Below are 26,574 nucleotides of genomic sequence, written 5' to 3'. Positions count from 1 at the left end.
ATTTTAACGTTGTTTTAGGTTCTTGGCATGAAATGTAACTTTTACATTTCCATAAACATCTAATTTTCCTTTCTAAATAAAAATTTCCTAACTAAAGACTATTACAAGTCCCATTTATAAACAAAATCGCCAATTAGAAGGCCTTTCTTCATAGAAACAAACACATAAAAGTATAGTTGTAGTGTGAACTACATAAAATAATAAAAAAAAGAAAATAATTATTTATTTGCCCATAACATTGCAATCTCACAAACTGTGAAAATCCTGTACCAGAGTATCAAGCAAAGTTTGTATGTCAGGTAAACTCAACTTTAACCTCTTCATGTTTGTGTAATTGTAGTATCATCCCTTCACAAGCAGATGGCAGTATAGTACAATCAAAATAACTCACTGATTCACAAATGACTCATATATTTTAACTTCATGTTTATTTTCTTGATTTCACCTTCATTAATATATATACACTTTAAGGAACACATACAAGAGTAACACCACTTATATCAATGTTTACTCTGCGATCTTACATGGATTAATCGGCAAATATGGAATATTTTTGATTAAATTTGGACAAAAAGACGACACAAACCATACAAATACAAAATAAAGTCTCATTGTAACTTTGAATCTAACTGTAATGGAAAGTTGTAAGGCCGAGCAGTTGCCATAGAGCTATTGGAGCAAATGGACAATTTCCACAAAAGGGGAAATTAAAAGTAGACCATCTTTGTCATTTCCCCAAGCTTCATTCTTCTACTGTAACCTTGTTCTGTAAACCGCTCCCTAATCACTGGCTCTAGTTCTCCACACAGCCAACAGATTTCAATGCACAACAAGTAGCAACAGAGACTTGTTTAGATGACTGGAATGACTGGTTAGTTACACTTAAAATATCTGCATATATCATGTGTATGTACACAATACAAAAACAAGATTCACAGTACTGCTTTACGCAAGTAGCACAATATATTTGAGACTAAATTGTGTGTTTCATCCATCACTAACATTTAATTTGAATTTGTAATGGATTTTATTAAATGGCCTGCCAGGCCACAGCAGATTATTGCCTTGACATGTTCAGGGAGGAATGATTCGGTATAATCAGGGTTTAACATTGCTGAGATTGCTGTTTTTGTTAGTAGTGTAGATGACGCTTCAATGCCACAGCAGTTATTGGGCAACACGATAGCCATTATCTAGGTTTAGTGTTAATGAATGTGCTTGGAGAGGTTGCCAGACTCTTTCAAATCTACTGTGCTATAAAATTGCTCAAGTATTCAATTCTGACATTGCCAAAGCATACTGGGAAGTATTTAGGTCAATACTAAATAACCAGGGAATCTTACAAGTGCTTCTTTCAAATTTAACTGCAGAGTCATTGAATCGCAATATACTTGGAAGTGATTTTAAAGAAAAGGTGAAATGTTTGTGGTTGGAGTTTAGCACGACTACACCCATACACACACACGCACACGCACACACGCACACATCATGGCTTGTTGCAAGCAGGGGTGGGAGGGGTCCTGCTGCAATAGTGGATAATTGATTGACAGGGGTAGACACCAATGAGCTCTCTACTCCAGAGACTGCAACATAAGGAGCTGTTTGAGGACCTTGGTCTGGCTAGTTTCTCTGATCTCTCCCGCAAGAAACATCTCATCCACCACCGTGTACACCTACAACACAATTAGACATTAAACATCAGTGACGGGAATTACTCTCCATCATTTACTCACATTGCTCCAGACCTGTATGACTTTGTCTTTCACTAGACATGATAAAGATACACCATATGGATTAAACCATATTAAACACTTTATACAATATAGCCTGCACGTGTTAAACATGAAAATATTTCCCCTGCCTACCAGCTTATGTGTAGGCAATACTTTGAACATCTAGTAGGTGGATTTAAAAATACATCAGGTAATTAATGCAGTAGTAATCAAATGCTGGAGCAACTTTTTCTATCATTTCCTTCTGGGTTTCTTTAATGGCAGCCTCCGTCTTGCACCAAATGCATCTTCATAATTGTATGATTGTGGCCATAATGCTGCATTACTAAAAAAAATCATTTTTGTTGGTTGGGCTGCCAAATGAATATTCTCTACATATTTCTTTCACATAAACACTTCATTTATAAAATGCACTGAATCATTTACCTCTTTCTAATCATTTTTTTTTTTTGATAATTGATGGTAACCACACAGTTGTTAGTAACCATTGAATTTCCATAGTGGAAAAAACAAATACTATGAAAGTCAATGGGTACTGGCAACTGTGTGCCTACTGTCTATGATCAAAATATCATCTTCTTTGTTCAATAAAACAAGGTTTAAAACAACATGACGGCAAGTGAATGATTTGACAAGGCAACAATAGTAGTTAAATATTAAATGGCACCAGTGGCCCTCAAACATTTGTTTTTGAGATGTGAAAAGACGTCATACGCTTACCTTGTAGAAATTGAAGACCAGATCTAATTCACACACATTGTGGAAATATTCATTCAAAACCTGTCGAGCAAAAGGGAAACACAATAACTGCAAATTGCTTCATTGTAACATAGCTAAAATGATATGAAGTCAAAATCGAAGGCAAATACAAATACATTTTAAGAATGTGAATTTATACACCAGTTTATTTCCTTCCTATGCAAGAGTTTACCAAACTTGACCTTTTGTACCCAACAAAACATAAAAAATCTTTGCATGCGTTTACGTACCCACTGTCCTGCATTTACATATACGGTAAACAGAACTTAAAAGGGACAGTTTACCCCAAAATAAAAAAATAACTCATTTACTCATCCTCGTGTTGTTCTAAACCTGTAATGAGTTTCTTTATTCTGATGAACACAAATGAAGATATTTTGATAAATGATAGTAACCACGCAGTTGACCCATGAACTTTCATAGTAGGAAAAACAAATACGATGGAAGTCACTTGTGTACTTTCCATCATTTATCAAAATATCTTCATTTGTATTTCACAGAATAAAGAAACAACAGGTTTAGAACAACATGAGGGTGAATAAATGAAGACAGAATTTTCAATTTTGGGTAAATTATCCCTTTAAAGGCACTTTTAGGACAGAGACGGGTGGCCGGGTGACCCAGCAGTGGTGTGACTTTTAATCCAGTGACATTTAGCGTATGGGACGGTTTGGCTGATGTGGGGATATGATGGGGGAGTTGTTTACAGTCAGGGTCAGAGAAAGTCCTAGCATTCCATGTCACAATGTTCTTGAACTCCTAGCCGATGGTTTCCCTCACGGCCACATTCCATCTGTCTCTAAGACACGGAAAATAACGCCGGCAAAAGAGCTCCCCGAAGGTCTGAAGTCCCCATTTACCTGTTTGTTTGCGTATAAACACTTTAGACGTGAAGTCAATGACTGCGGATGGACTAAAAGTGTGGACTTAAAGTGTTTCAACGATACTCAAAGAATATTTCGAGAATTTCTCATTCATATAGCACAGACAAGAAAAAAAGATTGAAAAAAGGGCTCTGGTACAGCGTTAAGATTAAATACAAAATCTATTAAGTATAAAAAATAAGGAATTTAACTTTTATCTCCGCCAATACCTAATATGAATAAAAGAGACAAATAGTACATTCATGAGATTAAAGTTGTATATACCCAAAACAAATGAAATCTCATTTTTTGAGTATCACACACAATTATAGGAGTGGCCGAGATGAGGCTGTGCTCGGCAGGACACACGTGCGCTCATGCCCGCTGTTCACGAATGTATCTCACATCTCCAAATATTTTTAAAAAGGGGCTATCTTTACTAATCTACTGCAGATTTGAAGATTATACAGGTTTATATCACAGGGCTGTTGAATGCTTTATTCTAATTGGCTTAAAAATAGGCACGAGAGCAATGTATGTGGTAACCATGGTATAGAAGGAATAATTAACTCTGGTCCTTTGAATTATTTAAAAATAATGCATTTTTTAATAATTCAACGGCCCGTTGTCAATTATTCCTTACGTGATCTCGTCTAAACTAATCTTAAAACTACATTTTTTGACCCAGAAACAGTAATATTAAAGATACAGTAAGCAGTATTTTCCCACATCTAGTTGTGACATTGTATTTTGCATTCAAATGAAAAGTGCTCTCTAGCGCCTCGCTTTTCCAAATGTGTGTTGCAACCACGGTAGCTGTTATGTACCGTTTTAGCTGGTTCACGTTTTCTGAATGAAAATGCATTGCGGTAGGCTAGTGCTTTTGTCCCTCTCTGCTATTATCAATTTTAAATATGGGGGAATGACATTGAAGCCTTCTAGGACGTTCAATGTAAATAAAGAGAAGAAATTAACAATTTTCTTACAAAGAAAATTCAGATCACTGGCAGAGGTCATTTGACACCAATGAGGACATATTTATGAATTTTGACTAATAAAATACTTTAAAAAAACTACACATTGTCCCTTTAAAGAAACTGCTATTATGTCTATTGAGTTCCCTCGCATCATTTTGGTTGGAGAGCTTTAGAAAAGGTCACATCATTGCCGGAAAGGGAACATAAAGGGTTTTTGCGATGCATTATGAGAGTTTTTAGGAAACGAACGTTCCAGTGCACTGGAAGGATTTGAGACCCTTGACTCTTACCCTCCAGCATCTAATGCAGAATTAATATCCAGTGATAAGCTATAATATGCAACTAACAATCGATCATTTCCCAAAGAAACGTTTATTGATCGAAGCAGGATTTATAGGCTAGCGTTGAATATAATTTACCTCAACAAAGTTGTGAATAGCCTCCAGGTAAGCCAGGTTATTGTCCGTAACATCTACACAGATACAGAAGTACAGGCCAGCGTACCGCCTGTAAATGATTTTGAAGTTTCTGAACTGCAGGGGAAAACAACAGTGCACATAAGAGATGAATTAGAAGTGGCAATTCAATATTATATTGATATATGGGTGTAGTGATGTGAAAATTATGAGATTCTGCAAGTATTGAACATAGTTAGTCAATACTTTGATATATTACTATCTTTAAAAGTTTCTAATTTTAATGCACTGGTCGCATTAGTTAAGGATTTTATGACCACACACTACAAAACCTCCCACAAGAATAAAGCTACATAAATGTTTAAAAGTGCTGTACCTCTACAAAGTTGGTGTGTTTGGCATCACGAACTGTCACAACAGCATGAACCTCTTCAATAAGCTTCTGTTTTTCATCATCGTCAAACTGCATGTACCACTTCGCCAGTCTGGTCTTCCCTGCCCGGTTTTGGATGAGGATAAATCGGATCTGCACAGGAATTAAAAAGGAAAAAAGTTCAGGCCTGGCTGTCAAAAAGCTTTAATTTCATCTAGTAAAGTCAATGGATGCAGAACCTGACAGTCACTGTAAAAATAGCACTGAATTAAAATACTCGTGCTACATGTAGATTTTATTTCCATAATAGATTTTTCCTTGTATAAATGATAACTTAACTAATTCACCGATTAAACGGTAACACCAAAAAAACAGGAAATAGTATGTAGCTTCTGACACATTCAGTTATTTCTATTGTTAAATTGTTATTGTTGTTCATTAAATAAATAAATGACTGCCCATTATTATCTACATTTCATGTCTATATAAAATTATTTCTGACCTCTGTTATCGACATATTCTTGGTTAGCCTGTTAGCTGAGGCGAACTGACATTTAAAATATTAAAACTAACAAATGAATCGTCTTGATTAAGTATTTGGACTTACCATTATGCTGTGTGTTTATAAATCCAAGGCGTCTGGTTTATTTTAATGGATGTTTATTTGTATATTTAAGGAAATATAAGCTTGAGCTAGGTTCCGTAGCCGTCCGCTATCTTTACCGGACAGGATGCGAACAGAAGGCCTTTGGCGCTTGGAACTATGGGTATTGTAGTTTCATATGGCAAACATTATCATACAACGATATCAAGAGAATGTGACTCCAAAACTACAAGTACCATGTTGATGCCGGAAAGCTATGACGACAATAGCACATGACTTGGGGAGTCTAATCAAATTATTAATAACGTTTGATATGACTTTTGCTTTGGGATTAGCCACTCAATAAACATAAATGTATGTTATATATATGTGTTAATAAATAAATTGAAATAGATCCTAAGGCGAATTTCCATAATATCATCATAAAACGAATTATACAGTACGCTGTGAAAAATCGTATTAAATAATATGCATTCACTAATGTCTTAGTTTAAGGAAATAATTTACATTGTTCAGTTATTTTGAGGAAGCAAAATAAAAGTCGTTCTGTTTTTGCCTCATTTAAATATATATTTTTCTTACTTTTATTGTAGTCGTGTTAACTGTCAAAAGTTAATTAATGTTGTTTTAATAACAGGAATACAGTGCACCAACCAGTGACAAAATACAAGTCTCATTCTAACAGTTTAACACATAACAAATTATAAGTCTGAAAGTGTCTGCTGTATATAGAACATGTCGATACATGTTGTTATTTAAAATGGAGGAGTAGATTTGTCATTTCTACACTTATTTTTAATATTTGTTTACCTTCTGCTTCAGAATCATATTTAAGGATGAATCTGTCTACTATAAAACATTGTCCAGAAAAGTTGTCCAGGGTCTCTGTATTGAGAAGGGGGTTGGTGCTCTGATTGCACAACTGTGAGAGAAAGAATGTGGTGGCCCTTGGGACAAAAAAAATTCAGCTGCAGGCCAGAGGTGGGAGTAGAGACCTCTCCAGCCCAGTTTCTTCACTTCACCAGGATGGTTTGTTGTGAAAGGCTGCTGTTTAGGAAATGTGGTGTTTTTAATAATTAACTGTGTGTCATAATAAACACTGTAATGATAAACTGCAAATAAATCGATGTTTGAATTTAGCTTCTGTTTCTGTATTATTTAGAACCATACAGGACTTGGGAAACCGTATCAGTTTTGTATGCTTTCAGTTATTCACTAATAAGTTAACAACTGAAAGCATGTTTAAGCTTAAAAAAAAAAACTTTAATGTCCCTCACAAAAATAACTAGTGATTAACCATGATAAAACTACAGTAACCAGTCTATCATGGTAATAAGTACAGAAACAAATAGCCTGTATTTTTTATAAAGTTAAACTATTACAAGTGACAAATATCAGCTAAAAAATAAAAATAAAACTTGATACAACAAAATTATCCTTTTTTTTTAAAAAAAAAAAAGGAATTTGTGATGATATTGGGTTTTTAAAGGACAAAATCCACATATTTTAACACAAATATTTATAAATACTTAGATACATTTTATTCCCTAACCCTAGACATGTATATAGGCTAAACGTCATCATGAGACATCACAGGAGCCAACTTTGTTTACTTATTTATGGGAAATGGTTATACATTTACCTATTTATATAGGAAAAGAACTATAAAATTGATAATATCTATGATCACCACAGGACAACCGCGCCTTTAGATAAGTGCATGCGTTATAATGATGAGTGTGTGCGCGCGCTAGTGTGCGTGTGCGGTAATTGTGTCCATGCGCGAGACTACAGCTTTCCCTATTCTCTCCGAGCACAGGGAGGGAGGAGAGACCGAGGACGGGAGAAGGGCCGCCATTATCGGGAAGCTGAAAAAACACATTAACGCACACATTCACCATCACTGTATTTGGCGTTTACAGTGGGAGAAGTGCTTTCTCCACTGAGGAAAATCGCTTCGTCAGACTGCGCGTTTACGACTGAAGCGCGCGATCAACACGAGCAACTCGAGATGTTTTGGACACAACAAAGGAAATTATAAGTGCTCAAAAACAACGTGGTGAACCCAAGGGAAGACACAACGATAGAAAGCTTTCCCCCCTCTTTTTTTTTAACGCCCCCTCTTATCCAACACCGCGATCGAGTATTACAGTCAGATTTTTGTCGATGTTTTTTTTTGGTGCCTTTTGTTCAGCATTTGGGAAGAGATACGCAGATTAGATTGTTGAAAACTTTGAGAATACGATCCGTCAGGAATTGGATTGGATCGGGATCGGACAGTTGCGGAAGAAAAACCTTGATGTTTACGGGACCACTGCTGGACTATTAATAATATCATTATTTTTTTTTTCATCTTGATTAATTTCCTGAGCCGGTTGCTACTGCTGATACAAGAGTGAACGAGAGAGAGGCATGCTGTGGTATGTCTTTCCTTTTTCTGTGTATTTCCTCTGGATCCCGTAAGCAAACTGCTTTGAGTTTTAATTTGCCTGTTGTTATAAAAATACTCTGAGCTATAAAAAATACTCTTTGTTTCACTTTGAACCGATAAAAGCTGTAGGTTGGTTTGTTATCCCATGCAGTTGCTCCCATAAGGTTGGGATCATTTGTAATTTACTGTTCCTTTACGCAAATCAATAATTGGTTACGTATTTGTATTTATATATCTTGCATTGGTGGTTTTCGCATTTAAACATCTCCCATAAGTGCTTTTATGATATTTGAATACATATCCTGACTTAGCTGTCATATGGCGAATGAAAGATCACAGGCCAGTCTTTATATCTTCTCAGTTAGTCTTACATCTTTTCTGTATATGTATGTTGCTTTATGATAATCATGACCAATAATGTCTGTATAGTTACTAGGTATAGTCAAAAATAATCCAAATAGAAATGGGTGAGGATTGTCTTTCAGCAGTGTTTGTTATAACATTGCATCACCCCAGTAAAGCACTGACGTACCTTCTTTAAATCTGATACATTGTTACTCCTGTGCTTGTTTGTAACATTGCTTCGCCCCCCCCCCAATAAAACACAAAAAAACAGTACAGTTCACATATTAAACCAACTATTAATGATAAGTTACTTTATTATTTTAGCGTTTTCTGCATGACCTCAAGTCCTGGTCCAAAGTCCGTTGGTTAGTTGACTTTGGTTGTGTAATGCAGTTAGTTGGTGATGATCCAGAAACAGCTGGTTGTAAGTTACTCCAGGCCCAGGAACCAGCACAGACACATGGTGTGTTTCTTTTAAGTCCGGACTTTTTCCTTTAAATTGTGTGACAGGTAAATCTGACTATAATATACCTAATCTATAGGAAATTTCTGCATTTATTCATCTTGGTTGCTAAAGTTGCAGTGATTTAACAACACACAACCCCCATATTTGGTTTGATGTTGTACCTGTAGTAATAGACGGATATATTTTGAAATTGTTGGCTCCTTGGACAGATAACTGACCAGAAGTTGTATTTCGAAGCTGAACTGGTAAAGCATTAGCAGCCCAAATATCATGGCTTCGAATGATGAAAATGTATTGACTGAATTTGAAATAAAAGTGCCTGCCTGGATGTAAATGCAAAATAAGAGTTCATGTAAACTATTTTCTATATGCAATATATCAGGCTATGCTAAAATCAGCCAAATATCAGTCTAAAACTTGACCTGAGCGATATACTTTCAAATCTCGTTTTTCAAGTGCTAACTAATAGATTCATTTTTACATTAGGCTGTTCTTTGTCATTCTAATGATAGCAAATTCCCTGTCTAAACTTGGCACGCTACGCATTATTTTATATATTCCAGGTGGCGGTTTGTGTGCTTGATCACTGGTGTATATTTGTTTTACTGTCTGGACTGTCAGGCTTGTAACAGATTAAACTGTGGCCCTTAGCTGATACGCTAAATGTTTAGTGCAGAAAATATTACGTTGCGGTGATATGTTGTCCTCTTGCATTCAGGAGTATCATTTATAAGCCCTGTTGACAATGTAATATCAATTGAATCCCACTGTTATTTCTTCAGGGAAGACATGACATGACTTTAAAGAAACACAGAAATATCAGCGAGGCAGACTCCGTGGAATTTTGTTGAAGATGGTTGATTGAGTAAACCGAGTAGGTGCTCATCATGCACATGAAAACGGGAATGAAGGATAAGGATTGGAATGTGACTTCAGACCCATATTTCACTGAATAGTAGCAAAATTGGGAATTCTTAATTTTAAGGGTAAACCATGTGCATGAAAATGCAATCTGGCTGATTTCCAGGGGGTTTGAGAATGTTATGACCGGATTAGTTGCACAAATAGTCAAGCAGTAAACCAAGACAGTAAATTACAGTAAACGCTTTCTGATCGCTCACCTGGTTGCTTGTAAGTAAATATCACCTCTGAGCGCCCTCCATCTAAACACTGTTCTCCTTTGAAGTGGTATTTAATCATTATGGCTGCCTTGGTTGGGTTGTTAAGAACATTCCTCTGGAACTTAGCAACAGTGCTTACGTACCTGAGCGGTGTAGTACACATTTAATAAAGCTCATAGTAGTGTAAACTTTCAAGACTCAATTGTTTAAGTGAAAGATCTGTACTTTTCTGTATGATCTTTAATTTCGGAACGCAAGACCCCGCGACCCCTCCGAGCCCCCAGCTGTTATGTGAAGAATGCAGCTGGGTTTCAATGTAATCAAACGCTTCAGGCCTTGAGCACAACTGACATGTTTCTTCTTATGTTGTATGGGCTCTAAGTGAGGGTTAACAGTTGAGGTTGCGGAGAGAGATTGTGAGCGTTTTCCTTGTGACCGCTTTGGAATTCAGAGCAGGAACCGATTGATCTGCTGTCATGTCTTTCTCAACTTTAAACAGGTAGACAGACCTCGCAGTGACGCCGCGATTGCAATCTGTGGCTTTGCTTTTCCAGAAATTCACAAACATTTTGAGCTGGCCGATGGAAATGGTAGATAAGAGTTGGAGGTTTATCCGAGTTATAATGTCTCATTCCTCAGACCTGTGTAAATGTATACATCCATCTAAAGATCTGAGACCAGTCTATGATAGACTAGACTGTATGTGATGAAACCGTAATGGCAGATCCGGCCGTAATAAGTTTGATATTTAGTTCTTTGTGGTTGACCTTAGCACTAATAGGAGCATTTGTTGAACGATCATGCCTCTAAATGCTTTTCACCTTTATTAATATCTTTGTGATTTGCATGAACAGAAGCTCATTTGAGCCGTTTAAGCCCTTCCCAGTGCTTCAAACTCCAGCCACTGATCATCTGTCACATGTCTGGCCAAACAAGACAAGTTGCCAAAAGTTTAGATTTGAGATATTTTAGGTGTCATTTTTTTCCAGTTTCATTTTTTCCATGAATTACGATTTTTGCACGGCTGATGATAAAAGACGAGCACATACTTAAGATTTATGTTAAAGCAGTAACCCAGGCCATATAGCAGTAACCCAGGCCATATCTAGCAACCAGAATACATAAGGATTGGGGTGCGCCTAGCAGTGCCTTTTAAAGCAGTATTTCATGAAAATATAGTTTTCGTTCAGAAGACATTTGAATTATTTTGATGATGGATTGATGTGCTTTTTGGAGCTTTGCCATGTTGGCTACTAAAAAATAAAATAAAATGACCAGCCAGATCTCGCAAGAATTCGTAAGCATTTTACAATTTGGCTAATTTGTATGAATTCAACGAGGCCAATTGTACGAAAACTTATGATTATCGTAAAAAAATATGCAAATGTGGTTACAAATTAGCCACCTCATAAAATATGTACGAATATCAGATTGCGTTGAAATGATGGCATTTTAAGATCAAATTATTTGTTTTATGTTCATCTGAAGAAAGTCTGTCATATACAAATAAGATGGTGTGATTGTAGGGCTGCGATGGTGGGTGGCAGTATTTTACCACCGCAATGGTGATGGACCAGTTGACCGTGGTGGTTATAGAATGTGTGTGTGTGTGTGTGTACATTGAGCACACATGGGATCGGCGACTATGTGCGTGTTTATTGTAGCACTTCCATAATCATGAAAAAACAAGTGGGGTTTTAATGTTTCCAGCTGCGCAGATTGCACAGATTGATATTTTTTCGCAACCTTGAGGGACCAAGAGAGAATATCTTGCCTCATTGTTCCGCCCCTAAGCAAGCAGGTCATCACTGATATCAGTTGCCTGCAAATAGCGCAAAATGGTGCATTCACACAGGACGTAAGCGTTGACGCTTCCCATTCACTTTTAATGGTTAACGTCATGCGTTGCCAAACTGAATTGTGGATCCGTCGGCGCCACGTCAGTGCCATTGCTCGCGGCAGAAGTTGAACATTTCAAGCGGCAAAGCGTGCGTCAGCCATTCAGATCTCCTTATGCAAACAACCTATGCAGAGCCAGCCAATTACGCTTATGGAAGACCGGAGCATGTGTAGCAACCACTGTGATTGGCTGTTGGCCACACTTCAGACAAGCCTTCCGTCAAGCGTTAACGCTTTCGCCCCGTGTGAATGTACTGTAAGTCTCCTGGGTGTTTGCGTTCACACAAACTTAAAGACATCTTGTTGGGGGAGATTGTTCTTTATATTATTCATAGTTTGTGACGTGCACACCACTCCAGGCCGCACTTCACCACAACGGGTTGCACTTCACCACGATGGTGCAGTGGTTATGACAACCGTCGTCACAGCATTAAGCATTTCCGTATTTGGATGAACTACTAATTTAACAACCAGCATTGTGCATGCACCACTCACATTTTCTTCACCTACGCTTGTCCTTATTATTGTTTGTTTATTGCAAGCAATATTTGTTTGAAACATCTGCTCCCTTACACGCTGTATGGAAAAACAAGCAGATGGCTCATAAATGTAGCTACTACAAGCTTTGACTATGGCATTCCTGAAATGTGACCTAGTCTTGGTCTCCTTAGGATTGTTATGTTTCTTGGAGTGACTTAAAAATCATATTAACTCTGGCGGTTATTGTTTTCAGGCAATTTGCAAAGCTGGCAAGAATGAAACAAAGTACGCTGTTTGAAAAGTGAGCATGAATTAAGCAGTGTTTGATAAACCAAGGAGCTAATTATAGCCGGTTTAGCATGCATTCTCTAGATTACAGAACCCCATCCTGAATGAATGCCTTGTTTGAGGCTGAATTACAAGAAAAGGAAACTGGCATTTTGTAATAAGTATCCAAATTTCCATAAGGAAATCTGCGCCTAGCCCTCCCTTCTAGTGTTTTTCATGACATAAGGCATTTGATAGTGAGCAACAACTAGGGAGTCTGTCTGACTTTATTGCAGTAGGTTCAGATTTTGTTACCCAGTAACCCCCAATATTGGAATTTATAAACTTGGAAACCCAACTGAAGTCATTTCTATAAAATCATCCTACATAATGTAAAGAACATTCTGTGAAAATATAACCTTGATATCTGAGTAGGATCATGTCAAAGAATTAAATCAATGATTGAAATCAAACTTTGATACTCTAATCTCATTATTAGATTACAAGAAATACCACATCTGTTGCAAACTTTGCAAGATGGCGAGGGGTGGTGACCCTCGCTTCTATAGCGGGGCACGATCCATTGTCAGAGAGTTTTGAATCACTCGCTATTGCCCTACGCAACAATGGCCGCTCGCATTGTTTTAAAGAATGGTGTCCATGGAGATGAAGTTTCAGGATGTTCCTTTTGTTGTGCTTTTGCTGTCTACCGTTCTGCTTTAGCTTCCTTTCGTAGACATCAAGAACTTGCTTGTAAATATACAGATGCTCTCACCAAATAGTTTAGTACCCTTTTAAATTCATAAAGCCTCCCAGCCATTTCCCCAGCGCACGTTCCCGGAAACTGCATTGGCTTTTTGGATCGGCAATGCACATTTTATCAATAATCAGTCTGTTTGCGGTCTCAAGCCACTCCTGTGGCCTTGAGTGTGGCTCTCAATGAGTCAGCGTTTTACCTACAGATGAGAGCATCTGGAATTCAGAGAGACCGTCAGACCGGGAGCAAAGATGGCCCACAGGAAGAACTCCCACATTTTAGCAGGTTCCCATGAAAACGAAACTTATATCTGTGTATTTTTTACTTATATCTGTGTTTTGGGCTTTGGGTTTGTTAGTGTGTAGTAGTTTTTCTTTTCACCAAAGACGAAAAACAAGAGATGGCCATTATGGCCTCCTCCACCAATCAAAGGTATTACTAGGACATGCATTAGTGTTTCTATGATTTTGATTGACATGCAATGCCCTGTAGGGAATTTGTAACAAATTTACAAGGTGGCTAATTCGTAAGAATTTGTTGAAAGTGAAACGTACAAATTGCACGATAAAAAAGCAATGATGTTTCTGGCTTAAAACCAGATCACACTGAGAAAAAAAAATCCCACAAGGTCCCACAAATTCATACAATTTAGCCACCTTGTAAAATAATTAAGCTTTGCCATGAGATTGTGTTGAATTTTCAAAAATCTCTCGCTTTATCGCTCTCCCACTCTTGGTCTTTTGTTTGATCAGCTCTCAGTCTCCGTTTCCTTTAGTTGCCTGACAATTTTGTCGCTATGTTGCAATTGTCGGGATTCCCCCCTTCCCTTCAGCGCCACTTAGTTTCCTGCAGGATGTCCACCAAAGATGCCCCCGGTCGGGTGTAAGTAAAAAAACAAAGAGTGGGAAGAGGTAATTGACTAGCGAATGAAAGGGCTTAGCTGGATGTTAGTTCTCCCTGTGGGAGATGAACATTATTGCATACCTCCATTCCTAAAGCCTGAATTTACTATCGGTCCATGGATCATCAAAATTAAAAATGCATGCTTCGCTTGGCATTAGTTTCACGAAAGTGCGCAAAGATTCTCTCCGAAGTGAAGTTCTGGGCGCTGGATATTAGTGGCATGACTACTGCCTCTGGTATTTGTAGAATTAGATCATGACTTCATCGTTTACCATTTAAAAACTCTCGGTGAATTTACAGCCTCATCGTGACTTAAGTTACCACCTGCCAGGCGAATCGAGAGAGCCGTTGCAGCGTAATGTATAATTAGATATGGCAGGTTTAATCACAAGAAAATGAGCAGTCATGAGAGAAAGGGGTTTCGAAACGCCCAAATGTGCAAATGAGTGAAGGCATCATGCTATCGTGAGCTTCTACACCGGTCACCTAATCTCTTTCCTCCTCCTGTCTCTTTACGTCTGTGTTTAAACTTTAGGAGGCGCTCGAGGCGTCGGGAGGCCAGCACCTTGTCAGAAGCCGTTAGACGAGACTGGCTGTTCACAGAAACTTCGTTACTAGTGTGGCGGCCTTTGACATTGGTCACTGCTTACTGAGTGAATTCGGTCACCGCAAGGGTGGAGTGATAGAATTGGCCGTCTTGAAATGACCTCGGAGGCAGACAGTGTTTGAATGAGACAAGGGTTGGAAAAAGCCAGAGGAGACTGAGAAATATGCACATCTTTCACACAGTTCTTTAAGATTTCTGACTTGGATGTGCAAAACTATAGCAAACCTGCACACTGTCTGAAAAAATGATCAAAATACGGTCCCAAGCTGTCATTGGGACAGTACCCTTTAAGAAGATCGTAATATGTCGGTACAGATATGTAGTTGGTACCAATAGAATTACCAATTGAGGTACAAAAATGTTCATTTGGGGTACTAATATACATTCTTTGGTACCAGTATGTACTTCTGGGTTACTAAATGACTAGTTTGTGTTTAGTTTGCACTAGACATCTATCATGTTAATTTCTACACTAAGCGCAGTTTCGCAATAGGGTAACTGATATTTACTGATGTTGCTTTCACGCATGTGGGAAAAGTTCTAGCGCAGACCTAGAAAACAATATGTGGAGAAAAGTTAGTTTAATAAAAAGGCAGTGTGAATAAGTTAGTTAATTTGTTTTTCAGTGCAGAAAACAAATTAAACAAATTTCAGTGTTTTTTCACTGAAGAAAAAGCTTGCGTAAATAAGTAGCGTATAATAATTTAAGCTGGGTTGATGTGTTTTTTCACTATCTAATTAGTTAGATAAGGAGTTCATCTTAGATCACTAAGGAAATTATTAAATAAGAAGTTCAAAGTGCACATGCGAAAGTCTTGGTTTTTTGAAGATCAGTATAACTATGTATAAAGCAAGTGTTAGGTTTTTTACTCGTGTACATAATCTTGACAACTTCTCATGTGAACAGAGAACTAATAGACTTAGGTTTTATTTAGCATGAACAAACATTAAAGGGAAATTGATCCTCCGATACAATAGGGCTGGGCTATTTTTCGATTAATCGTTTTGTAAAACATGGTAGATTAAAATTCGATTCTCAAAGGCCATGAATCGATTTTTTTTTTTTTTTTATGAAATAACCTGATCTTGTTTGATCAACTAATGCGACTGTTTTGACACTTTCAGCATACGTTTTTCATTTTGCACCAAAATTGTATTGTATTTAACATAACTGAATGCATTTGAAATTTAGAGATGGGTTCTCTTTTAATGTACCAAAGTGTACCTAAAATAAAAAAGTGTAATATAAAGGTTGGTGGCTTTTAATTTCTTTTTATTAATTGCCCACTTGTAAACTTATGATCACTTTTTTTATAAATAAAGTATTTGTATTAAATCTATTTTCATTGAGTTGAATCAAGAATCGAGTATAAAAATCGGTCCGAGAATCAGAATCGAACAGAGAATCGAAATCGAATCGACCCGATAGCTTACGAATCGAAATCAAATCGATCCAGAACATCTGAATCGATACCCAGCCCTACGATACAAACAGGACCGTGTATAATCCGTAGAATGAGAACGTTGTTCACAGTCTGTGTCCAGATTATATTTTTGCTTAAATATTTGCTGGTGAAATGGCTATGAAAGGGATGCTTTAGTGACCGACCCATTTTTAACAGGGAATGAATGTAAAAATGTGCAGAATATTTAGCATGCTTTTAGTGTGGAGACCCTTTAACAATAACTGTTAGCCTATTAGCATGCTAAAGCTAAACCCTCTTTGAAAACTTTTGGCTGTTAGAAATATTAAATCTTCATTGGCAAGGAAATGTTTTCTCTTAATGGACGAGATAACTCGTCAATGGCGGGGAAAGAGTTAAATGGTTTCAGATGATATGTTTTCACATGACCATTTGCTGATATGTCGTTCCCCAAGCACATTGGTCATTCCTAGATGAGGTGTGGCTTGCAGCAAATTTTCCTTACATCATATGATAAGAATATCAAGAACCATATTTTATCAGGCCGACACTTTACTTTATCTTTTGAATAGTGCCAGCCGTCTGTCGATGAATAAGTGCTGCGTTGCGTAAAGGTGCTGGTCCTGGTGTTATTGAGCGCCCCTCTGATGGCATGTCATCTCGGTCCCACTTAGCTAATGATGCCTGTGCTATCACCAGCAAGAGGGAAAGCAGCTATAAAACCAGCAGTGCCGTGACTGGAAAGATGGATGGCATTCATATGAGACAGAGTCAAGTGCTTCTCAGGCTGGCGGAAAAGCACCTTCACATTTTTCAACGTTTCCATATGTCTTCACGCGAGAGGAAATGGATTTGTGTTTATTTAGTTCCACTTCCAGTTGCTAAATGGTTATCTGCTCAATCTGCCTCGAAACTAAACCTTTAGAGCTGTCGTATTATCACACAAGCCTTGTGTCTAAAAATGTTGGCTACATTTTTGGGAATCAACCCCAAGTGTGGCATTTAAAGAAATCGGCGCATCAAGCATATTGTGTCAGGATCCAAGGCGACACACAGGAACGTCACAACCTTTGCTTCAGAAACTACCAGACCACGAAGAACAATTACTTCAAATGTCAGATGCTCTAAACCTCGCTCAAGCTTTAATAACAGTGGTTTAACTCTGAAACGTGTGGTGGGCATTTTTTTTTAGCTCTATTTATAAATTCAATTAATTTTGGAGTGAATCAGCCTTTACATTGACTTGAATAGATTTAGAATCAACTGTGAAGTACAAGATTAAAAACCCTATTAAGTAATAATGTTCTCAAAATAGGTGTTTACCAAAATCTAAAACAGGGTTAGGGTTTTATATGCGCCCCACTGTAAAGGTTAAACAGTTTGTGGTTTTAACAACTCACGGTACATTCCAGTTGAGTATGGGAAGCTTGTCAGGTAGATGTATATTAGCAGAGGAATGCTGTTAGTCCGGTACAGTCTTGTTGTTAGAGATTTCAGCTCTTGTTGTTTTCTGCGCTGCACGTTTGATACCGAAATATGAGGGACACGCGGAAAAGGGAGGGGTCTCTGTTATGCCGCTTTGTCTGTTGACATAACAGATCCAGATCGGGCGAGTCGCTATGCAAACGTTCGGAAACGTGTTGTCAACATGCATTTCTCCTCATTACATTGGTGACCAGGTTCCGTGTAAGCCAAATAAATGAGGCGGTTTGTGAGAATGTGTGTACACATGCACTGTAATCTTGCATTTCCTGCAGTGTCCCATGGAGCAGGCTTTGTGTAAATCTATCCAAGCAAATCCAGTCCTCTCTCAGGCTGTCTTGCTGGAGGGGTCAGGGGTGAGAGGAACACTGATCTGGCCCTCGGTGGGTTTGGGAGATCTTGGGAGGCGGTTTTTGGGTTAGTGCAGGCCAAGAGGAAACAGACTTTGGTATTCTTTGTTTGTTTATTTCGCACATCACCGCTGAAAGATAGATGCAGGATCTCTGTGGTTGGGATTTTGGATTCTGTCCGGGACAGCATGGGGCTTTTTCTTGTTTGTTAACCATTGCCTATGGTGTGGACAAAGCTTACAAAAATTTACCTTTGGCTTCCATGTGATGCCTTGACCTTTGTCCATCGCTGTCGTGCCAGCTCTCTCTCATGGTTATACCCTGCTTGGTAAATTGTTAGTCGTGTTTGTTACAGCAAACGTTGGTATTTAGGCTGTGAACTACAGTGTGTACGGCACCTTTGTACTACGGACATAAATTATGGCTCAAATTATGTGGCTTGTTGAGAAGAGGAAATGTTTTCAAGTGATCGGTAAATGATAAAATGTTCTCAGTGTACAACAATCTTGCTCGCATTGAAAGAGCGTGAGCTATAGCTATGTCCTAAAATACACCTCTTATGATTTGAGCCACCCAATGGAAATCAAACCTTACTAACGTATACCTTGAATACTCACTTAAAAGTCACTTACATGATAAAATCGTCTGCTATGTGCATATATATAAATGTAATAGCAATACGTTGACAACCAGTCATAAAACTAACGTGCATAACGGATTAGCGCTGCAAATTTTGCATGGGTGAAGCGTCAGGTTTTTCTTACTGGAGGGTATATCTAAAGGCCCGTTTTTAAGGCTTTTTCTTTTGAAAAACATGTCCAGATCTGTTTGTCAACGTGTGTCTCTTTGCCTCAGGAAGAATTTGACATTGACTGGAAAAAAGAGGGGTAAAGTCATGCCTGCACAGCAAGTCCCCAGAGCGTGGCGAGACGAAAAAAATCCTGCATGCAAACGGTAGCGCAGAGCAGTTATGGTGGAACGAGAAAGCTAAACAAACCGACAAACGTAACAAAAAAAAAAAAAGGTGTGAGTGAACAACGATTACACGCAGCAGATCTCAACAGATTGGCACTTCTCTGTAGGGAAACATGAGAATAATGGTGTTCAATCTTGTTTTTGTGGTTCTCCCTCTGGAGTTTGATTAGAAGACGTAGATTAGACTGCAGAGAGGCAGACTGTGATTGGCCGTGTTAAAGTCGGGCTCTGGATCACGCTTTTAATCTCATACAGATCTGGACTGATGGGGGATCAGTTTGGTAAATTACTGTTGCATGGTTTGGGCAAATCTCTCTTCTTTTTAACTCTCGTGTCGTCATCACCAGTGTTTTAGCGACAGCTATTCTTAAACTATAGCTTGTCAAGGTATAAAATATTTTTAGAGTAGATTAACTATAGAAAAAATTTGAAAATGTAGGAAGCTACACCACAGGATAATAACAAATATGCATACATACATTGATGCTTTATAAGGGGACATTGCTATAATTACTGGATTTGTTAAAGATGCAATTCGTAACATTTTTTTTTTTATAAACCAATCGGCTATTGACTAAAATGAAAATGTATTGTATACATTTCCCAAATTGCAATGGAAAACTTATGATGATGATGATTTGTAATTTAAGGTGTCGGGTACTAAAAAAACTAACGTTATATTTTTGTTGAATATAAACAATTTATCTGTGTTGATCATTAATATAATTTTTTATATAATAAAATTAAAGAGCCCTTATGGTAGTGATGGGTATGAGACCACCTATGCGGAGTCCGAGTCAAGACCGATTCTTTGAAGGGTCGAGGCCGAGTCTGTTGGTTTTTAAATACAGTCGAGTCCGAGTCAAGACCGAGTCTTTGAGGAAGCAAGTCCGAGTCGAGACCAAGACCATAAAAACATGTCAGTTTTCATATTTATAATTTTAATATCACCCCATTTAATAATCAACAGTTAGGCCTACAGACTACGGACTATGCTTTTACTATCATTAAAAAAATAAACTGCTCTTATGACAGTATCTTTGCATTGAACCATGGGATGTCATTTTCAAATAATGCCCGTCAACATTGCATTATATTATTGTTGTTAAAATGCGTTGGCACAGAATCGGTCTGAAATTGTGAGTCCTCCTACCATTTTGGTCTGAGACCAAGTCAAGACCGAGTCTTTGAAGGAACAAGTCCGAGAAGAGTCCGAGAAAGCAGAAATCGGTCTTGAGACCCGAGACCGGACTCGAGTACTACATCACTACCCTATGGTCTGATTCACGATTTTACATTTCCTTTGGTGTGTAAGTGTGTTTAAGTACATGTTAACGATGTGCAAAAGGTACAAAAAGTACCAAAGTAAACAATGATGGAGTTAACGTCTCCAACGTTACAACAAACACACGGATTGTAGGCAACAATTTACTTCCTGGTATTGGTGATGTATTAAAGACTAGGGATGCACCGAATCCAGGATTCGGATTCGGCCGAATACTGGGCTTTTTGACGGGGTTCGGGTTCGGCCGAATCGTAGATTTTTTTTCCACCGAACCCTAAGCTTGCGCTACGCTGGTCGACGTCACGCGGCCGTTGATTACACACATCAGGTGCTGACGTTTAGATAAGTGTTTTTTTTTCCCGGTGAGCCTTAGGGGCGTTTCACATTTCGTGGACCCACCTGGAAAAACTAACGCATCGCACCGCATTGCTTTCATTTTGCTTTGCAGTCGGGTTATCAAAATGCATCCCCGCCCTGCCCGTCGGGCTATCTTGACTTATAGGGAGGACAAAATATATTTAAATGCTTATGTATCCTCTCACAGATTTGGATGGGTAATTGTAATTACCGCAGTAATAAGCCGCAGTACAGGAAGCAATCCGTACTGATTTGTCATGGATTTTTGTGCAAATCCTCCAACTTCGTCCTGTCAGTCATTACTATCCTCACGTAAGAAAATTAAATCTCTCGCAGCAAGCTTTAAAGTGATATAGATTGTACGAGCAGTGAAGAGAGTGACTCTGTGCAGAATCGCTCTTAAAGCGACAGTAGCCCCTGTTTTTCTGATCGAAAAAATTATCCAATCTCTAACTGGATGATCCAAACTGTGAGTTTTGTGAACCACTAAACCACTTTTAAATGGTGGGTATATTTGGTGTGGGGATGAGCAGGAACATTTGGTTTACATGGGAATCCAGTTTTTTTGTTTGTTAAAAAACCAACAGCATCAAAACAACAACAAGAATAGCAGATTACACATTGTGGTTAGAGGACCTATTGGCTTTGTATTGGCAAAATTTCGGCTACCAAAAACTGAAGAGTGCCTGCCCGAAGGGCTACCAGGGATTTTGAAATTTGGCGAGCCCTGTAATGGAATAAGAATGCGAGTAGGATTCGGTATTCGGTTTCGGATTCGGCCGAATCTTAAACAGTGGATTCGGGATTCGGCCGAACCCAAAAAATCTGGATTCGGTGCATCCCTATTAAAGACCAACATTATCATAATTCCTCCCGCTTGGGAATCACAGCCTGTAAGTTAACTCCTGTTAGCATTGCATTGTGACCAATCTTTTAAACATGGTAAGGAGCAGCACATTTCCGGCTGACGTCAGAGGTATTCAGGCCAATCACAACGTACAGATTAAATGGCCAATCAGATACAGCGCTTATCAAATCAATGAGTTTTGTAAAAAATCAATGTGTTTCACGAAGAGAGGGAAATCTGGAGCTACAAAAATGTACGGCATGTGGAAAATAATGTGTTTTTTTTAACCGTAGACCACGTTGTATTATACCAAATACACACAATAAAGTTGTTTTTAGCAATGAAATAGGTGCACTTTAAAAAGAATCAGTTTGATGGCTTGGAAGTAGCATTTGTAAACCCCACCCAGCGAAAAAAAAAATTGTAAATCCCGCCCCCTCGTACTGTCAGTCTGCTGCGATTTCAATTTCTGGATGAAACGCCTAGTTTTCAATATCCAATCAATCCATAGTGAAAGAGACAAGCCACGCCCGCAATTGTCCTTGTGTGAAATTCCGAAATGCGTCACAATGCGGAAGTCGAGCTTGACTTCCTGTTCATGGGGACTTTAAAACAGTGTATTTATATCACACAAAAGCATGTTAATTTGGTTTACAACATTAAACTTAATAAGGCACATACACTTACACTTTACACACACTAAAGTAGTAAAAAGAATGGGCACCTTTCATAATCAAAAACATATTGACTAACAGCATTTTTATTTAAGATGAAAGAGACTTCGCAGTGCTCTTTGAGAGAAATATTGTAGCGTGTTTGTCTCGAGGCTGTATGCGTGATGAAATGTTTGACACACTAATGAAACATTTTGTCACGCTACCCCTCTATTTATTAAAAAAGTAACTTGTTACTGGAATAGCTCCATTATTATGGAAACAGCTACTGTAGCACTACAGTTGAGTAGCGCCCCTACTAAACTACATTTTTCAGTAGTTACTCACTGTCCGCGATCATTGTTTATGATCTCGATATGCTCTGCACGCATGCTATTTTGCAAACAGGTCGGCTGTAGATTGATTTGATTTAGCAGCCGTGTGTGCAAGCCTATGATGGACTGTCTCGCTCTTAGCTCTATTTTCATTGGCTGATGAACTTGTCCACTCATCCGACAGTTAGACGTAAGCCCTCATGCATGAATATGCAAATAATTAGATATCCTGTTTGCTTTCTCCTGCCCTCAATCTATTCCTACTCTTACTTCATCTTTCCTGGCTTCTTTCAGCATGTTTTGAAGTCTTGCAATGTCATAGCTTGACTGCATTTTTGGCGCATCTGACGGGGCGCAGCAATGTGAGTTTACAGCAGTTGGTACAACATGGTGTGTAGTGAATAAAAGTGTTTTTAGGGGTAAAACATGTATGCATATGGTTGTAGCAGCTGTGCTGGTACATTCGTGACTTCCACAAGTGTTAAAGTGGTAAAGCATTGCATTAGCTGTGGAAAGGTCATGGGTTCGATGTCTGTGGAACCCACATACTGATGAAAAAATGCATTGGATAAGCATCTGCCAAATGTATAAATGAAAACGGCTAACAGCATAGCATGCTAATTATAGCATTGTCATTAAAAACAACAAGATAAAAAAATAAACTATTCAACATTTACTAATTGTGAGTAGTCAGTTGGTTGGCTAGTCGATCCTCACGGCCCATCCCTTACTGTATAGGAAGAGATCCTTTTTCTTCTCCTTTTTTCTTTTTTTTTGTGGGTGAACCGGACGGACCGGTTCACAGGAAGCAGCTGCTCCTGGTTTCACTAGGCAGGGTGATGTCAACAGGTATCATCCTACTTAAAAGACGATAGTTTTTACGTTTAGGGGTGGGGCGATCTCTCTGCGTGCCTCGCCTTGACACTGTGGAATCTTGCTCAGTACTTCCAATAGACTTCAAAATGAAGAACCATTATTGTACATCTGCAGAGGCATTAAACAGCCACAATCGTGTGTCTGGTTTAAGCGGGTGACGCAATGCTCACCCGCCTCCGTTTTCGCAAGGTGCACCTTTTACTGCCTCCCATTTAATTGATTTAATTACAGACCTGTTCTGCCTTGGGGTCTTTTGATTTCACCTGTTCGTGTGTGTAAATACCGCTTGATCTAAAGTTACCATTAGCGCTAGGTGACGACATCTGTGGTATGTTAACATTGCACAAAGTGCACCCCCTAACCTTGGTAGAAAAAACACATTGATAATGTGTGAAAAAGAGTGGCAGCTAGTCTTTATCGGTGTAGACGCCTCATCTACCGGCATCACAGCAGGCAACCCAGGGTAACTTTTAGAGACCCTGGATTATTATTAAAGAGTGTAACTATTATATTTTGTTTTAAACAGTATAACCACCTAAAGTACTACTGTATGTGACTATGTATACTATGCAAAATTATTATTTGACTGGAGTGGGTATACTCCTAATTTATGCCCCTATTTTTTTTAAACGTCCCAACCTAGGTTGAAAGGCCTGTCGACATGTTAGACTAGTTTTGGATATTTTTGGCGCTTTTCCATTGCATAGTACCACACGGGACAGGTCATGTCAGCTCACCTTTCTTTGGCTTGGTTAGCTTGGTTAGGCATGTCGTTATATTTTCTGTGACATCATACAAGTGAGAGCGTCGTTGGCATGCTATTCATCCCCATACATTCATTTATTTCTCAGGCTGCCACAAAATAGAAATTGACCACCACAAATAGATGTTTGCACATCGCGTTTATCACTACCTCTGTATCACATGACAGTGTCTGTACAAACTCCCGTGGCATCAGTCGACGTCCTCCGCTGAGCCTCATTTAAGTTGCTATTAATATTTTGATATTTTGTTGTTGTTGTTGTATAGCCAGATAAGAATAATTCACCATAAGTTAACACCGCATTATTTTTAGTTGTAACAAGGGCGTGTACAACGAAAAGTGTGTACTTAACAGTGCAGGAACAATAAAAAAAAGGAAAATACAGAAAAAGTATATACACTGATATTTGCACTTGGGGACCACATAAATATTTCATTGAAATATGGGATAAAAAAGGAGAATATGGCACATATTGCACATTCAGTACGTTTTAACAGATTCTAGATATTATTTTACAAAATTTTTCACAGAGAAAAATATTGCGCAGTTGGTGTGAACATTCACAATTTAAAACCCTGTCATATTGCATTTAAAGATGTATGGCTATTTGGTAGATGCTGTTTCTATTGTGATATGTCCTTGTTTTAAGGGCTCTGTACAATCTGCCTAACGTAACAGATTGAACAAAGAGTAACCGGGGTGGGATGTATCTTTTATGATATTTTGCACTTTTTAGGGAGTAGGAACTTTGTAGGTCCTCTAGGGTGGGAAGAGGACACCCAATTTTAACTCGCTGTTTTATGTGCTGCCATGCAGCTGGAAAACCACACACAGAGCCCTATTTTATTTTTATAGCACTTTTAACAATTGTGCATTGTTGCAAAGCACTTTTACGGTAAATGCGTATTAGTAAACATAGTCATAAACGCTATTACTGGTCATTTATTTCATAAGATGTAAATGGAGACACTAACCATGAAAATACATATTTTATAAGTTTGTAATCTGAACGTTTTTCATACATAGTACTAATAAGCATGTGTAGCATGTTTAAGTTAAGATATGTGACACTATCTGTGAAATCCAGGCTTAAGTTTTGTAATCTTGTTATGTGATTACATTAACATTTAGAATTACATGTATGCATGTGGCAGATGCTTTTATCCAAAGTGACTACGAAGTTGAACCCATGACCTTTGTGATGTTAACACAATGGTCTTCCACTGAGTTATAGGAGCATATAAAGGAGATCAGGAGCATCAAAGTTTGATTTTACATAGATTTCAGTTTTTGTCATGACCTTACTTAGTCAATGTTAAAGACTTGTAAATCAAGGTTATATTTACAAAGAATGTTTTTAACATTATGTAAGATGATTAATGTATAAAGACGTATTTTACGATAAAAATGATTTTAGCTGTGTTTTCAAAATGTAAAATTTTAAATTTTTTGGGTTGTAATCGGACCCTTTTATTCATAGTGCTAAATGACATGACTCAAAAATGTCAACCTCCACGCTCCTGACACATACACCTATTCCTACTCTCTCAGCCAAGTGGATTTCATCTTTATTCTCATTTTTCCCTAACACACCATATCATGGCATATAAGAGAACCTCCCGCACACCATGCTGCCTTCCTCGCATGCACCTCCGAGGCACGAGCGTTCCAAGTTCCCCTGTCAGTTCCAGCTGGTCTTGTTGCATGGGCTTGCGTTCCCTAGGCTAATCTTCGGCAACAAAAGACGCGAGAGGAAGAATTGGTGTTGTACGTGTTCTGTAAAGACGACGGCAGGGAAATCTTTTTAAAGTGTTGACAGATAAGTCTCGTCCTTTTTGCACGGTGGTGTGTAAGCCAAGTTAAGCTGATTAATTAGTCATAATCTACGGTCTCCAGACTGAAGCGTAGCTAATGAAGTTAAACGCTGAAATCCCATCCAACTATTCAGCTGCGTGGAATTGGATGATGATTACGTGTGAGATGAGCGGTTTTGAGTCTTTGGGTGTGATGATGGATGGGTAGACTGTTCCGAATAAATCCGGGATGTAGGTGAAGAGCGAAAATTCTATGGATTAGTCGACTATTATGACCCATGCTTGTATTGCCAAGATTTTCACAGCACCTTTAGGTTTTAAAACACGCATTGAATAGATGTTTTCTTTTCACTTTTGTTTGAACTCTGAGCTGTATCTATTTCACCTTTCTTGGTTTTCTATTGTGCTTCTC

The 26,574-nt window shown here is 38.3% G+C and overlaps 2 protein-coding genes across 3 annotated transcripts in view; one reads left to right on the top strand and one right to left on the bottom strand.

Moving 5' to 3' along the window:
- Positions 1-409: 409 nt before the first annotated feature.
- On the bottom strand, positions 410-5,887 carry ap2s1 (adaptor related protein complex 2 subunit sigma 1). The gene is made up of 5 exons (XM_065281583.1): positions 5,729-5,887; positions 5,125-5,274; positions 4,752-4,865; positions 2,454-2,513; positions 410-1,673 (listed from the first exon to the last, which is right to left on the bottom strand). Exons 1-5 carry the CDS (start codon positions 5,729-5,731, stop codon positions 1,572-1,574), a joined length of 429 nt encoding a protein of 142 aa, XP_065137655.1. The 5' UTR covers positions 5,732-5,887; the 3' UTR covers positions 410-1,571.
- A 1,600-nt stretch (positions 5,888-7,487) lies between these two features.
- The window catches only part of arhgap35a (Rho GTPase activating protein 35a), a 92,667-nt gene continuing 73,580 nt past the window's right edge, over positions 7,488-26,574 (top strand). For both annotated transcript variants that reach the window (XM_065281581.2, XM_065281580.2), the window contains exon 1: positions 7,488-8,145. The gene's annotated coding sequence lies outside the window, so the exon portion shown is untranslated. The remainder of the gene's footprint in view (positions 8,146-26,574) is intronic.

The sequence above is a fragment of the Paramisgurnus dabryanus genome, chromosome 8 (assembly GCF_030506205.2).
Source record: "Paramisgurnus dabryanus chromosome 8, PD_genome_1.1, whole genome shotgun sequence".
NCBI classification, from domain to species: domain Eukaryota; kingdom Metazoa; phylum Chordata; class Actinopteri; order Cypriniformes; family Cobitidae; genus Paramisgurnus; species Paramisgurnus dabryanus.
Note: the sequence above shows the minus strand (reverse complement) of the source record. Positions and strands in the feature narration are given on the sequence as shown.

What these genes read in the sequence shown, in the direction of transcription:
- ap2s1 (XM_065281583.1), bottom strand. An exon ending in AACACACCAACTTTGTAGAG is followed by an intron (nt 4,866 to 5,124) that starts GTACAGCACTTT and finishes TTTCCCCTGCAG; the next exon opens with TTCAGAAACTTCAAAATCAT. An exon ending in CTATTCACAACTTTGTTGAG is followed by an intron (nt 2,514 to 4,751) that starts GTAAATTATATT and finishes TTTGCTCGACAG; the next exon opens with GTTTTGAATGAATATTTCCA.